Source organism: Rana temporaria, chromosome 3 (genome assembly GCF_905171775.1).
Source record: "Rana temporaria chromosome 3, aRanTem1.1, whole genome shotgun sequence".
NCBI classification, from domain to species: domain Eukaryota; kingdom Metazoa; phylum Chordata; class Amphibia; order Anura; family Ranidae; genus Rana; species Rana temporaria.
In genome coordinates this window covers 292,003,613-292,019,529 of record NC_053491.1, presented here as the reverse complement: position 1 = coordinate 292,019,529, position 15,917 = coordinate 292,003,613, and the positions used below count along the sequence as shown (strand labels likewise).

At 44.8% G+C, this 15,917-nt stretch overlaps 1 protein-coding gene across 1 annotated transcript in view; it reads right to left on the bottom strand.

The window, feature by feature from the left end:
- The window catches only part of HMMR (hyaluronan mediated motility receptor), an 89,885-nt gene that overhangs the window by 8,771 nt on the left and 65,197 nt on the right, over positions 1 to 15,917 (bottom strand). Inside the window, exons 14-15 of the mRNA XM_040344736.1 lie at positions 14,880 to 14,958; positions 12,337 to 12,513 (exon numbers count right to left, since the gene is read on the bottom strand). Coding sequence (XP_040200670.1) covers positions 12,337 to 12,513; positions 14,880 to 14,958 — 256 coding nt within the window. The remainder of the gene's footprint in view (positions 1 to 12,336; positions 12,514 to 14,879; positions 14,959 to 15,917) is intronic.

The following is a 15,917-nucleotide window of genomic DNA, read 5'->3' as shown; positions in this document are numbered from 1 at the left end:
AGTAAGCATGAAGGAGCAGGGGGCAGTTTAAATTTATTTTAAATTGTATTTTATTTATTACAAATAATAAAAAAATAAATCTTACACTGTATCTTTACATTTTTGCTTTCACAAGGGATGGACAACATCCCTTGTGATAGCATGGGCCATCACAGGTTCTCTTTATGGAGAGATATGAGGTCTTTTAGACCCCACATCTGTCCTCTGACCTCCAATGCATCTGATCAAACCGAGATCATTTTCATCAGATGCTTGTTCAAGTTTGTAATGGCTTCTTTACAGGAGCCTGAAACAGGAAGTGATAAAGTCCTTGTTACTGCTCCCCCAAATGAAGTTTTTACTGGGCACTTAAACCCCCTTCGTGCCCAGACCAATTTTCAGCTTTCAGCGCTGACGTAATTTGAATGACAATTGCGCGGTCATACAACAGTGTACCCAAATTATATTTTTAGAATTTTTTTCCCACAAATATAGCTTTCTTTTGGTGGTATTTGATTATCTCTGCGATTTTTTTTTGCGCTATAAACAAAAAAAGACAGAACATTTTGAAAAAAAAAACACAATATTTTTTTACTTTTTGTTATAATATCCCAATTTAAAAAAAAAAAAAAAAAAATTTCCCTCGGTTTAGGCCGATACGTATTCTTCTACATATTTGTTAAAAAAAAAATCGCAATAAGCGTATATTGATTGGTTTGCGCAAAAGTTATAGCGCCTACAAAATAGGGGATAGATTCTGTTTTTTTTTTTTTTTACTAGTAATGGTGGCGATCAGCAATTTTTTTTTTTTTTGGCAGGCCTGCGATATTGCGGCGGATGTATCAGACACTTTTGACACAATTTTGGGACCATTCACATTTATACAGCGATTAGTGCTATAAAAATGCACTGATTACTGTGTAAATGTGACTGGCAGTGAAGGGGTTAACACTAGGGGGTGAGGAAGGGGTTAAACGTGTATCCTGGGTGTGTTCTAACTGTGTGGGGGGAGGGGACTGACTGGGGGAGGTGACCGATCTGTGTCTCTATGTACAAGGGACACAGATCGGTCTCCTCTCTCCCTGACAGCACGTGGAGCTCTGTGTTTACACCCCATCATTACACACAGAGATCCACGTCTCTGCTGTCACCGCCGATTGTGGGTACCTGGCGGACATCGCGGCCGCCAGGTACACCATCGGCTTCCCAGCGATGCGCCGGGCACGTTGTTTGAGAATGACAACAACAGGACGTCCACCCGGCACTTGAGAGCCGCGCTGTGGACGTCTTTCATCCATAGCGCCGATCCCAAGTGGTTAAAGTAGCATATTTCTTATTATCATCAGGTTACAATTATCACACAGGCAGCACAGTAACCATGGGGTCGATCATGGCTCTATGTCACATGGCTGTTAGGTGCTGACTTAACTTATGGCTGTATTGTATATAACAGACTGTAACAGTACAACCATAACAAAGTCAGCACCCAACAGCAATGTGACACAGAGCCATGACAGAGACCCTGCTGTTCTGCCTCACCTGTGTGATGATTGTAACCTGATGTGCTGTAAGATACATAAAATAGGACACAGTGAGTATTATTTCTCTATTGCCCACTCACTGTGTCCAAGTGCAGCCACGATCGCCTCCTGCTCTTCCTTGTCAGCCGCTCAACTCTATCATATCTCATGAGAGAAGCAGCCGGGAGCCGAAAGGAGAATCGCCGTATCACTCCGCCTGCCGGGACTATTATAATAGTGGGGCGGCATGATGTACATGTGCCCGAAAACAAAGAAATAGTCCCTCCGCTGTGCTCCCCTCCTGGGCCCCTGTGTTGACCCGATGGGGTCCAGTAAATGTATATAACCACTCTGTAAGCAAGTGGAGGCGGGGAAGATTTTAGAAAACATTTTTTTTTTTAAATGCAGTAAAGCATTTTAATGATGCCCGGCCCCACTGTGTAGCTGATGGGGGCGGGCCCGGTACAACAGGGCTACTGTTATCACCGCGGCGGGAACATTACAGACAGCGTTCGTTTGAACAGCTGTTTTCCCCGCTGCGCATAGACACTCCCCCTTGGACGGATCTGTCCAATCGCGAGCAAGGGGGAGTGTCTATGTGACTCCCCCTTGCTCGCGATTGGACAGATCCGTCCAAGGGGGAGTGTCTATGCACGGCGGGGAAAACAGCTGTTCAAACGAACGCTGTCTGTAATGTTCCCCGCCGCGGTGATTAACGTGGCAGCTGCGGCGGCGGCGATTTCGGCGGCGGCGGGGCCGGATTAAAAGGTCCGCCGGGCCGTAGTTTGCCCAGGTCTGCTATAGATCATGTAGCAACAACCAACATTTTTATTAAAGAACGATCACATAACAAAAGGACAGTGCAACATTCCAGAGCCACTCAGGACCCCTTTGTCAGGTATGTGATAAAATGTGTACAAAAATGCAAAAGTGTTTAAAGTCTTCTCCACTAGAGAAGAAAAAAGTGACACCTCCGATCCACCGATATATGTTGTCAGAATGCCACCAAAAATACTAGAAAAATAAAGAATCCTCCACATAAGCCCAACCATAATAGAATATCAAAGAGCAGCAGTAATACACATAAAGCCAGGCAGAGTATTGTTAGTGCAAATATTTTTTATACAGACAACAAAGTGAGAAAAAAAGACGGCAGGATCCATCTGTTGCCAGGCAACCCACCTTCCATCCACAGAGGAAATGGGGTGGCTGCGAATGCAATATGCGGAAGCTGTATCCAAGCAAAACACTGTCTGGCAGGGCCCCCGCCACTGAAGCCCATGACATCCAGAATGCTTAAGCCAAGACAGATGTAAACCCATCTTGTCAGGAGGAACAAAGATCGAGATTTTCTTTCCTGTAACTTTCCCTCCCATGGAGCTATTGTGTTCCTGGCAGGGGGGTTGCCATGTCGGGGAGAACACAGTGATTGTTGCTAGCGGCTATATAGCCACTGGCAAGAATCTCATGAACAATCCGACAGGCTGGTCGTACCCAAGTTTATCGACTGCTCAAATCCTTGCCGCTCCCTGCTGAACTGACCGAGATTTGAACTGTATAGCTAGCAAGGGAAACAGATTAAACCCAAAACAGAAAGAAATGTAAAAAGTTAACGCAAACCAAGAATATAAAAAATAAATATTATAAAAATAAAAAAATATATTGGAGGAATTTCTCTCCTTCCCACTGTCAAGGCCATAAACAATGTATTAGCGATCAGGAGGGGTCTTGGGTACGAAAGTCCAAAGTGTCATACAGGAAGACACATTGTAACACAAGTGTCTCCACCATGATCTGGACAACATCTAACCCATATGTAATGGAAATGAATGGCCTAGGATCTGGTGGGAAGGAGAGAACAAGGAAACCTGCAAAGCTCTTGATGAAACAAACCAATCGTGTGTAAACGTAATCGTGTTTAAGCACAGAAAGGCGGTCCTGGTCACCTCCTCTAGCTGGCTGCTTAACATCATCAAATCAGTTTTCACCTTTTCCATCCTCATCAGGGCTGTCCTAATGTCACTCCTAGGTTTCTGGAAACATCTCCTAAATGGAACAGTTGTTTTACCCACATAGGTCAGCACACATGGACATTTCAGGATGCAAAAACACAAAATCAAGATAGTGTATGCGATGCGAGAATCATACATTGCAATTATAGCACCTACAGTATAAACAGACTGTCCAATGAGAGATTCTTGGTGGCCAGCCTGTACAAGGTGACCGAGTATGGTTTTATTGTGCCTGTAAGCAATCATGGGCCTAAACTTGAGATTGGGTGCTAAAGACCCGTCAGCCTGCAATATGTTAAAGTTCCAATTTAACGCCTGTCTGGAAACATTTTTACCCGTGAGTGGCATATGGTCAAATAGTGAACCGTCTATTGGCCTACTACTCATAGAAAAAAAAAAAAAAAAAACACATTCTTAGGGCCAAGCAAATCTATATTGGCATCATATAAAAAAAATACATATAAAATTACACACACACACACACACACACACACACACACACACACACCTAAAATGGTAGTAAAAGTTTTTTTATTTATACCTACAGGTAAGCCTATAATGAGGCTTACCTGTAGGTACAGTAAATATCTCCTAAACGTGCACCATTTAGGTAACCGATGCATGAGCACTGCGCTCTTTATAGATGGCGTGTCGCCCATAAAGAGCCGTGTCGCAGACGTGACATCATTCGTGAATCACAGACCGGGTGAATGTGAAATCCCTGTCAGCAGTGACAGCGTGCCGCTGGAGGGCTTCATTTTCAGGCAAGTCTTTCATAATGTGCGAGTATGCGATGCACATTATGCCATTAATTTGCAGGGTGAAGAATTTGTGGTTTACTACCACTTAAGACCCGGACCTTTATGCAGGTAAAAAGGACCTGGCCAGTTTTTGCGATTCTGCACTGCGTCGATTTAACTGACAATGACGCGGTCGTGCGATGTGGCTCCCAAACAAAATTTACGTCCTTTTTTTCCCCCCACACATAGCACTTTCTTTTGGTGGTATTTTTTACTATAATAAATACCCCAAAAAAAGATAACTTTTTCTCAGTTTAGGCAGATACATATTCTACATATTTTTGGTAAAAAAAAAAAAAAAACACAATAAGCGTTTAACGATTGGTTTGCGCTAAATTTATAGCGTTTACAAAATAGGGCATAGTTTTATTGCATTTTTAATATTTTTTTTTTTACTACTAATGGCGGCGATCAGCGAATTTTTCGTGACTGCGACATTATGGCGGACAAATCAGACAATTTTGACACATTTTCATTTCATTGTAATTTTCACAGCAAAAAATGCTATAAAAATGCAGTTTACTGTGAAATGACAATTGCAGTTTAGGAGTTAACCACTAAGGGGTGCTGTAGGGGTTATGTGTGACCTCATATGTTTTTCTAACTGTAGGGGGGCGGGGCTGGACGTGTGATGTCATTGATTGTGTTTCCTTATATCAGGGAACACACGATCAATGAAGCTGCCACTGAAGAACGGGGAAGGTGTGTTTACACACACACACACACACACACACCTCCCAGTTCTTCAGCTCCTGTGACCGATCGTGGGACACCGGCGGCGAACGGGTTTGCGGGTCCCACGGCCACGGAGCTTCAGACCGGGTCGTGGGCGCGCGCCCGACCCACAGCTGGGCAATTAAAGGGGACGTACGGATACGTGCCTGTGCCCAGCCATGCCATTCTGCCGACGTATATCTGCAGGAGGCGGTCCTTAAGTGGTTAATGACCAATCCCTACATCACACGGTTATCTCCAAGTCTTTATTTAGGCCAGGGATATGCAATTAGGATGAGGCCCCAGATATCCCAGGCAATGTGATGGTTCCAGGATCGATTTGAGATTGAGGACCCAGTTGAAATCCTGGTGGCCTATTGCATACTAGCTCTTATGCTCGGTTCACATATGTCTGGCCGCGGTTTCCCTTAATTTATATTTCATTTTTTAAGGAACTCTGTTGCAGTTTTGTTCACCGGTTCAGGTGCAAATTTTACTTGAAATGGTACCCGAATCGGAAAACCGCACAGGACTCATTTTAAAAATAACCGCAGCCAGGCCACAAATATGTGAGCCGGCTCCATAGAGAAGGCTGCTGGTTCACATGTCAGGCAAATTGAATGAGATTCACATATACGTGAACAAAGACCAACGACAGTCTTGCTTTCTCCCATAGGAGCAGATCGTCCAAATATCCCAGAATAGGTGTTCCCCTGGCTTGTAGATTAACCAAAACTGGGGCTAGCACCTTCGTAAACACTCTCCGTACCGTGGCAAGACAAAGCTGCAACCTGAAAACGTTCCCCAATGCAAATCAGAGATGAAGTGAAAAATTATGGATATGGAGGCAAGCATCCTTGATGTGCACAAAGGCCAGGAAATCCCCCACATGGGGGGAAACAACCAATGACCATACAGATATATGGAACTTTGAACCTGTAAAAACGTATTCAGGAACGCCATGAACAGGTTGGGATGGTAACAATGAAAACTTACTGGTTCTGAAACTGAGGCAATGATCCCCCGAGAGGCAACTGGTCTGGAGCAGGTGCAGTAGGCTTGTTCGATAAAGCGTGGAGGAGGCAAGATGCAAAACTCCAGCTTCTTTAGAAGCTCTTTCCACCTGTGATCTTCTGGATAAACCTATCCAGAACATTGTCAAAGGGGTGTTCACCCTTAAGACATATATGCCAACTGCTTCTTGCAGCGGACCTGCATTTTACCCATACCATTTGCCTCCTGTGCACAGACATAAGCCCCAAGCCAGATGGAATCTCCCAACCGAAACTAGGCTTTCGGGAAATCTCCAAATGCTGCATAGCTGATGAAATGGACCCGAGGGTTTTCTTTTGCCATGTGGTTTGGCTATATCAGCAAAGCCTGGATGCACTCAAATAGATGCAATAGTGGGGGGTTGCGTGGTCACAGAAAAGCATCAGTTTTATTTAATTTTTTTCTGAGTAAACCCACCACGGACTATTGCTTTTGTGAAATGCTAGAGGCTGGAGTGTCCTCAGAAGATTCCTCCATGTCAGAGGCATTCGTCTCACTTCCTCTTTCCCCAACCCGAGAAGGGGTGGGAGGGGAAACTAACAAGGTAGCTTTTGTGGTGACCGAGACCAAACTGTTTTCAATCACTAGATTATAAATCCTTGAAGATGTGTACCAATTGTCCCAGCACCATGAGTAAAGCAGCAGAATAGTCCTCTTGACAGAATATTTGAGGAAGGAGCACCCCCAGGAGTGGGAAACTGGATGTTGCATTAGAGCCAGAACAGGTCCGTTGGCCCAGAATTGAGTTAGTGGGGGGAAAAGACTGTCCTGACAGCAAGGTGAGGGTTAAAGTAGTATAAAACACAAAAAGCCAACATTTATATTGCAGCTCATCAATTCTTGGTAACGCAATGGCCGCATTAGAGTTTTTTGGGCTACCGTTCATATTCACCTGGTGAGCTAGCCAGTAAGTCTGTTTAACAGAAAAAGCTGTCTTGCAGATGTAGCAGTTACAGGGTTGAGACACAGCATTTACCAACAACAGGAGTGCCAACAATAGTCAGCTTTTATTCATGCATGTAAAATCTGAATGCCAAAAAAGGAAAACCGTTGCGGCAACATATGAGGTGTTGACGAGAGTTTAGCTTCAATTTGTTTAGTGTATCCAAATCTGCTAATCATTCTAGAACTAAACTACCCTCCTACCAGACTGACAATCTCCAAAGGGGTCTCTGTGCTCTTTCATGAATCCGAATACAGGAAGTATGTTACTAGCCAGATCATTAGGTAAAAATAGGATGGATAAAAAAAAAAAAAAAAAACAGGACTCGCATGCAAAAGCCCAGTGAAGACAACCTGCGGGACGCCAACAGCTCCACCAAAGCCAGAGGAGTCTATCACCCGGTGCCCCATCAGGTCTTGCACTGCCACAAACGGGTCACCCCGACGAGCTGGAGGAAGCTAAAGGTTGGAGGGAAAGTCAGTTTGGAGTACAAGAGAACTCTCTTGTCGCAGATTTGTTCGCAGGCTTGCGAAATCAGGGACGTTTTTGTCCTTCAGCAGACACCCTGTCTGGGAGCACTTACAAGTGGCTCTGGACGGACAAAAAAACACTTCCGAGTGGAAAAAGAGGGCCCTGGCCTACAGCGTGGCTTACCTTTTTGGATTGTGGGAGCAAGGTGCTCTTTACCCCTAGCGACATCTTTAATAATGTCATACAGCGAGGCTCCAAAAGCCTCTCACCCTTGAAGGGTAAATCCACCAGAGCCTTCTTAGAAGTCTGGTCCGTGAACCAACATAGTGCCACCGCAGATACCAATGCTGTGGACAGCAAGGGGACCGTATCCAAGGCCGAGTCGCAGGCATAAAAGCCATGGATCAACTGGTCAGCCAGTTCCACCCAGACTGGGGAAGCCTGTTGCTTTTCCGACTTGTGGGGCAACAACTTGCCTATTCAGTAAATGTCTGTGACACCAGGGTCGGGGCCAAAACAGGCCGCACTGCTGACCCCACTAACGTGAACAGGGACCGGGACACCGCCTCTGCCCTTCTGTCTGCATGGTCCTTAAAAGCAGGAGTCAGCTCCACCAGAATCGTGGTTACTTTGTTTCACCTGTAAACCGGGGGGGGGTCCACAATTGGGGGAGATGTCCATATTTCAGGAAACTCTTCTCAAAGGAGTAATGGACCACTACATATTTTGGGACATAAAAGGCCCTTTTCGGTCACTCCCAATCCTTGTACAGAAACTTATCAAAATAAGTCATGCAAGAAAACACCCTAGCAGTGCAGGATGGCTTACGGGAGCCAAAAGGGACCAACACCTCTGTAGATGCACCCGCCGTATCTTTCAATTGTTAGAGTCTCCTGAACTGCGGTGAAGAGATCTCCAATAAGTGCCTCATTCTGCGCTGACCCAGACATGGAATTATCCTCACTGTCTGCATGGTCCTGGTCGGCATCCCCTGACACTTCAGACAAGAGCCGTGAGCCGCAGCCAGGCCCGAGGCTGAATTAGAGCTTCCTGCAGAAATTGGTGGTGGGAGGGGGCGTTATTTTACCCCCCCCCCCTGCACCCACACACCACTTCTACCCTGGCAACAAAAGACTACAGGACCCCGAAAAGCGTCCATAGTACAGGAGGTGCAGGCGCACCGATAGCCAACACAGGTATATCTGGGAAGAAACGCCAGTTCTGATGCCATGCTGACCCCACACGCCTGACACCCGTAGGGACTAAAGCAAGGTACACAAGTCCACTCTCCTAGCTGCCACAGAACTAAGGGCCCCCCCAGAGGACTCCCAACCCCCGACCAGGCATTGCACAGCTGCCGCTCTCTCCTGCGACTGAGGTGTTCCTACACCACCGCCTGTGTCACTCTCTCTGAGGCAATTGAGCTGTGTTTGCGCCGCTCTGAGAGCAATTTTCACCGCTAGAAGCAAAAACCTAGTAGAAACCACAACAAAATGGCCAGCGCTGTAAGGAGAGGGCTGCAAAAAAAATGGCAGCCGGACGTCTGTGTGAAGAAAAAGCACGTGGACCACAAGAAAAATGGACACCGCTGTATAACAAGAAATGGCGCCGGACACTTCCAAAATGGCCGCCAGCCGTGTACTGCGGTAAAAAGTACACAGAACGGCCGGGAGCTCCCAAACGGAAGCCCCCCACACCGAAAGCGGACCCTGGCACCGTGTAGCTTTAGCCAGAAGCGGAGTGTCCACCCCCCCCCCCCCTGGCCAGTTCACAGCCAGGCCCAGCACATGGGGAGGAGGGGGGAAAAAAGGACAGGGAGAGAAAAAAGGAAGTGTGGGAACCCCCTAATTGACCTCCCCAGGAATGTCCAGCCGTGCCATCCTGCCAGAGCAAGAGGAATGGCTACTTACCCGTCCTGCGTGGACTCGCTGGAAGCATTCCTGACAGACCCATCGCCCGCACGGTTATGGTGTGACTGTCGGCCCTGGCACACTGACATGGACATATAGCCCGGTCATATGTGTAGCCCGGAGCATGTAGCCCACCGGCCACCCCTGGAGCAACAGGGCATGTTGTGGCCAACCCAGCGTGTAAGCTAAAGGTCTGCACACGTTCGATGGCCGAAACGGGGGGGGACCTACAAGGATCTGATGTCCAGCCTGTGACCCAGTCGACAGTTGATAGTAGATCTCAGGAACAAATAAGTAGACAAAACTCCAGGACCAAAGGGCCCACAGGGAGCCAGGTTCTTCTAGGCTAGGCAGAAAAAAAACTGAGCTGCTACACGCAAGGAGAGGAGTTGTACCTAGAGGGACCGCCCTCCTGTACAGTTTTGATGTGTGTTTAACACTTTAACATGTTTTCTGCCTAGTCCTCTCCTGGAAAGGTGGCCCTGGAGGTGGGGAGGAATCGGATAAGCGGAAGCTTTAACTTTTGGGTGAAACGCTTCTTTAGAAAGGTAAAAAAAGACGTCCACTGGCTGAAAGCTGTAATGGAAAACTAATCTGTAGCAACCAATCTGGATATCTAAAGCTTCTTCAGACACACAGTGGCCCATCACTTAGAGCAGGGGTCGACGGGTCAATCAGGAACACAGGCCCATGCATAGCGATTCCCCAGTGGCCTCTCTTACCTGCAATGCGGAGATCAGGAGAAATCACAGTACTGGATAGAGGGCAGGGGCTGCTGGAACTAACTTATTACATTAACCAGCAGGTGATTGGTTGGCATGCATACCTCGCAACCAATCACAAGCTTGTTAATGTAAAAAGTTAACTCCGACAGTATCCGCCCCCTATCCAGTGGTGTGTGACAAGGGGGACAGACAAAGGCACAGCAGTGGTGGGGGTGCAAAAGATACTACAGTGCGGAGGTGTGAAAGGGACAAAGGACAATGCTTTGGGGGGGGGGGGGGGGTGAATCACGGCAGGCAGAGAACACTATTGTGAGAGGAATGGTATAAAGGGGAGTGGAGGACACTGTTGTGTTTTTATTGAGTGTTTGATAGTTTTTATGAAAGGTTGCTTATCCCCTGACCTAGAAAGTTTGGGAAGGTTTTAGAGCTGGTTTAAGATCCGATTAGCTGGTATTTTTAAGATTAAGGATCCTTTTATTGTAAATAAAATAAACCGTTTGTAGATATTTATTTAAATGTATTTTTATGTTCAATTTCCCTTCACTAGAATGCAGTTATCCCACATCGCCAAATTTACAATTTTGACGCTCACACACGCACCTTAATATAACTAAAAGTTTATTTTAGTAATTCAATTCAAAACTTGAAACTCATTATATAGATGTGTTATGCACAAAGTGATTTATTTTAAGCATAGGATGCAATGAAGTAAAAAACCTTTAAAACCACTTTAAGAAGTGGTTTCACACCATGAGCTTTTTCTCCTTTTTCTACTAGGAACCAAGGGATTCTTGTGCTTTAAAAAGAAGCATGGGTTGTAATCATACTTACCTAGGTAGATGCAGCATTGGTCCGATGCTGCATCTGTCCCCCACCGGCTCCAAGACCCAATCGATCAAAGACTGCTCACTCTGTTCTCAGAGCTCCGTGAGCATTGGGCTGTGGAGGGGGCGGGAGCGGCTGGCTCACAATCTCAGCAGCTTGCTAAGGCTGCATTCACACCTGAGCGTTTTGTAGCCTGAAGCTATAAAACGCTAGAGGGGAAAAAATACATTATTCTCAATGGAGATGTTTCACATCTCCACTCCAAAACGCCTGAAGCCGAACTCCTGAAGCTCAAACAAGTTCTGGACCCTTTTTTGTCACGCAAATTGGGCTGATTTGGGCGTTTTTGAACGTTTTATTGAACGTTAGTAGAAACTGATGGAAACGCTTGATTCAAGCGTCTAGCGCGACAACAAGCGTTTTGTCGCTTTAATCTGTTCTGTGGAATAGAACATTCACCCAGGAAGATGATAAAAAAAATCTACAAACATAGCAACAAATTATGAAAGAGATGATAATTTTTCCTATTGGCTAAAATAAAAAACGACGAAGTTCAAAACCGTCAGACAACGCTGTATGCAAACGCGCAACAAAACGCCCGAAAACGCTACGCTCAGGTGTGAATGCGGCCTAAGAGGCTGAGCCAGGTTCCAGCCCAGGGTTGTGGGCAGATCCGACTGTCATGATCTTACCTGAGCAAGACTTCAGCCCGCTGTCTGATGAAAACAGGTCACAGAAGTGCAGAACAAACCGCACTCCTGTGGCTGTACTTCTCCTTTAAGCAAAGTTACACTGCACCGTTTGGCCAAATTAAATCTGGGGAAAATGTAAGTCAATTGTGTGCTGCACGAAGGGTGTTGCGCACAGGCACTTTACCACATTGAAAATGCTGCATGATTTATGGACAACTAGTTGCTTTACAGTTAGATCAACTCTACACACTTATTTTTTTCACTACACTTGTTTGATGGACTATTGATGTGGAGCACTTTTGTTGTGCAAAGCTTATTTTTTTTATATAAAAATTCATGCTCTGATGTAATGCACTGTATGTGTATCACTTTGTTATGCTATGAATTATTAGATAGAGATAGCTCTCTGTGTTGCATATAAAGCTTTTAATATGAAGATATTTTTACAGCAGCTTGGGTTGAGGGGGTTCAGGGTGACTGCAGACATTTTTGTATTTGCTCCATCTCCTACAGAAACTAGCAAAAAACGGAGGCAATGATGGGAGTGTGTGGGGTTATGCGTTTGCCACTGTCCAGTCACACGGATGAAGCATAAACAGTATGAGAATTAACCCAGAAGTTCACATACAACCATATAGTAGTTTTATAGCGCCATCTGCTGTTCAAATGAGGAAGTGTAACTAGTACTGCACCTGTTTGAGTTCAATGTTTTCGTTTTTGAGTTTCATAACATGCTTTATCTTTTGTTTTTGATTCTGATGACCAAGCAGCTTGGCATATGCTTCACCGAGTTTGTTCACTTCATCCTGTGCTGCTCCACGCTCATTAAGCAAGGCATTTTTCTCAGCTTCAAAGGCATCCAGTTGTTGCTAGAATACAAATGTCAATAATTCTGAGAAGTCAAGGTAAGTGACTAAAAAATGTAAGCGCATATTTATCCTTAAAAAAAAAAAAAAAAAAAAAAAAAAAAACACACACACACACACACACACTTAATAAATGCTGTATTACATGCTATGCAGCTGTAAGGGTGTGTGTGGGGCAGAGGACACTGGGAGTGATGGGGAGAGGGTGACCAATTCTCCAGACAATGCTGGCAGGGCTGGTGTCAGCCACCCTTGGGTGCCAGTATGGGGAAGGGGGGCAGTAAAAAACAAATCCCCAGCCACATGCTCTTAGGGTGAACTGGCTTTGTATTAGTGAAGCACCATAAAGTGAGGAAAACCTGTACTGTTATTACTAGGTAAGGATTATAATCATCTTCATTAGAAGGTGAATACAGCCCTCCATGCATTCACATACATTGAATCTGGCTCTCAAGTGGACAAAGGTTGCTGGTCTAGGAAGAAAGAATGGCAGTTAAATGTTGAAAGGTCACACTAAGGAATAGATTGACCGCAAAAGCACACCTAACTTTGCCAGCATGGCTTAAATGACAGCATCTTTGATAAGGATGGCCAGAGTCTTGTAAAAACGAGACATGGGGAGAACCAACCTCAATAGAAGTAGACACTTAACAAAATTATCTGGAAAGAGATAGTGGGGTTGATTTACTAAGACTGGAGTGCAAAATCTGGTGCAGCTCTGCATAGAAACCAATCAGCTTCCAGGTTTTACTGTCAAAGCTTAGACTGCTGTGAGCTGCTGCGTTCTCCAGTGTGAACCCAGCCTTAAAGTGGATGTAAACCCTATTGATGAAATCTGACCTAGTATAACATCTATCTGTAGGGTTTACTCATCTCTCTCCAAAGCCCTAAGTGCCCCCTGCTGCTCTGTTCTTCTGTTATCAGCATGAGAATTTCGACAAGCTCTCCGACATGGGAGATAAAAGCACCTGAAAATTTGTGTTGGTGAGGGGGATTAGCAGAGAGCTGGTCTATACAGAGTACAGCTCTCCGTGTTTCTTCGTTCCTCTGCCTATGTAGAGGGGTGGGGGGTGCCTGCCCTCCAATCAGCTCACACAGTGTACGACCAGACTCCCTTCCCACTGCTGAAAAAGGAAGAAACATTTAACACGATGTGCACTTTCTAAAGAATATAGAAAGGGAAAGACAGCAGATATACACGTCGAACTTATGTAGGGAGAGTTTCATCTTTGTATATCTACACAGGCTGTTCACTTTACTGGGTATAGGAGAGGGTTTACATCCACTTTAATTGTACAAGCTGAATTTAGAAACAGATTGGCTACCATGCACAGATGCTGCACTCTTTAGATTTAGTAAATCAACCCCAATGTGTCTGGAATAGTGCAGGAACAAAGGATTTTGTGTCTGAGAAATGTATTACCAGACTGGAAATTCTCAGAGAGGCTGAAGAGCGAAAACCTTTGCAGCATATCAGGTTTGATGAGGACCAAGGCTAGACATTGTAGTTATATCACTTATTTTTGAAGTTGTAATTTTTTGTCATTTAAAAAAATTGTTTACATACTGCCACCAGTGCAGTGCAGCGTCATCATCCCAGCTTGGTTTCAAAGTACTACAAGGGGGCATGTTAGACCACTGGCTGAGGTTACAGGAGGGATAGCAGCCAGCGGTCTTACAAACAGGAAATCACCAGGCAATAAAAAAATATTCCGGCAAGTTCAGCAGGCTATTGCAGAGGAACTACAGAGCTCAGAAGAACATGGTCAACATAGTTGATGAAGGTAGGAGATCGGCAACGAGAACATAGAAAAAAAAAAATGATGCCCGGAGTTCTGGTTTAATCTTAAAAACCTCCCCTTGTATAAAGCCACGTACACTAGCAGGGGAATACCTACCAAGTAAGAGAAGGTCAGGAAAGGCTGTCCTAGTCAGTCCATCTCTGTAGAGGCAAAGCTTTGCTTCCTCAGCCTGAACCTCCACCAAGGTGAACGAGCAACACAGTAGTGACATCAAATGTCACTTTAAACCTTCTAAAACTAGCAGTCAAAGCAGCAATGCCTTAGATTCACACTTGGACATACAGAGCTAGGAAGCTGTATACATAGGAATGCCTAGGCACCTTTACATACCAGGAGTTTAGTTGTTTTTTTTTTTTTAAGAAATTCAAGACAAATTGTAAAAGCTTTCAGGGTAATGTTAAGGCATATTAACACTTTCTAGATATTCCCTATAAACAAGCAAATCCTCACTTTTGAGTTCAGTTTCAATTCAAAAGAAGGTGATTTACCAGGAATGCAGCCCAAACATGCAGGGTCTCAAAAAGTGGAAATACACTAAACCCCATTGGAAAATCTTTATAAACCTACCTGAAAGGGTCTAACTTTATTGGATAACTCCTCATACAAAGTACGCCATTTGATGGTTTCTTCATTTTCACAGTTTTGCCTATAATAATAATAAGAAAAAAAAAACAGTGTTACCAAACCAGACAATGCCGAGAAGTCTAGTTATCAATGTTTTCACCAAAAGGTTTAATCCTACGTGAAAAGATGTTTGTTGCATCTGTTAAACTAGCTTTACTGCTGTTCTACCTAAAGATTTCTCCAGGACCCAGCTGCCTACACTCCTCATTACAGGCAAGTGAGCTGGGCACATATCTGCAGTGTTTTCTTATCTCTCTTTAAAGCACCAAGTCCTGTGGCTTTCTCCTGCTCCATTCCACTATTATCGACAAAGTCTGACACGTGATAAAACCAGGCTGAATTTTGTCAGAGAGTGCTATGTATTAGCAGAAAGATTCTTTACTCACGAGACAGCTCTGAAAGTCTCTGCCTATCTGGAAGGGGTGTAATCCAAGGCTTCTCTCAGTGCAGAATGAAGGGGGGGGGGGGGGGTTCTAACACAATCGGCACTTTCTAAACAGTATATAAAGCTCAAGACAGCAGATATACATGTAAAACTTATGTAGTATTGGTTTTATCTCCATCAACTGAGGCTGTTCACTTCACTGGGTATATGTGAGGGTTTACATACACTTTAAAAGACGAATTTCGAACACTCTTCCTACTGAACAGATAATCTTTCGATGACAATGTCTGCCGGTGTACTGATCTGTACTTTAAACTCCATAAAAAAGAGCCTGAGGTAGTGTAGCGTATAATGCTAGTAAATGGCTAGGTCATTGGTCAACAGTCATGTCATCACAGGTGTTGACCAATGAGAGTCTTCTTACTTCTGTGACAGAAGAGTCTCATTGGTCAGCAAGGTCACATTACAGCACTGGCCAAAGACCACAAGTCATTCACAGCATTAGGTGGCTACAGAGTTTAAATGTGTGCAGATCAGTACATCAGCAGCCACAGGTGGCAGAATATTTCCAGCAGTGAAGAGAAAAAAAGTTTAGC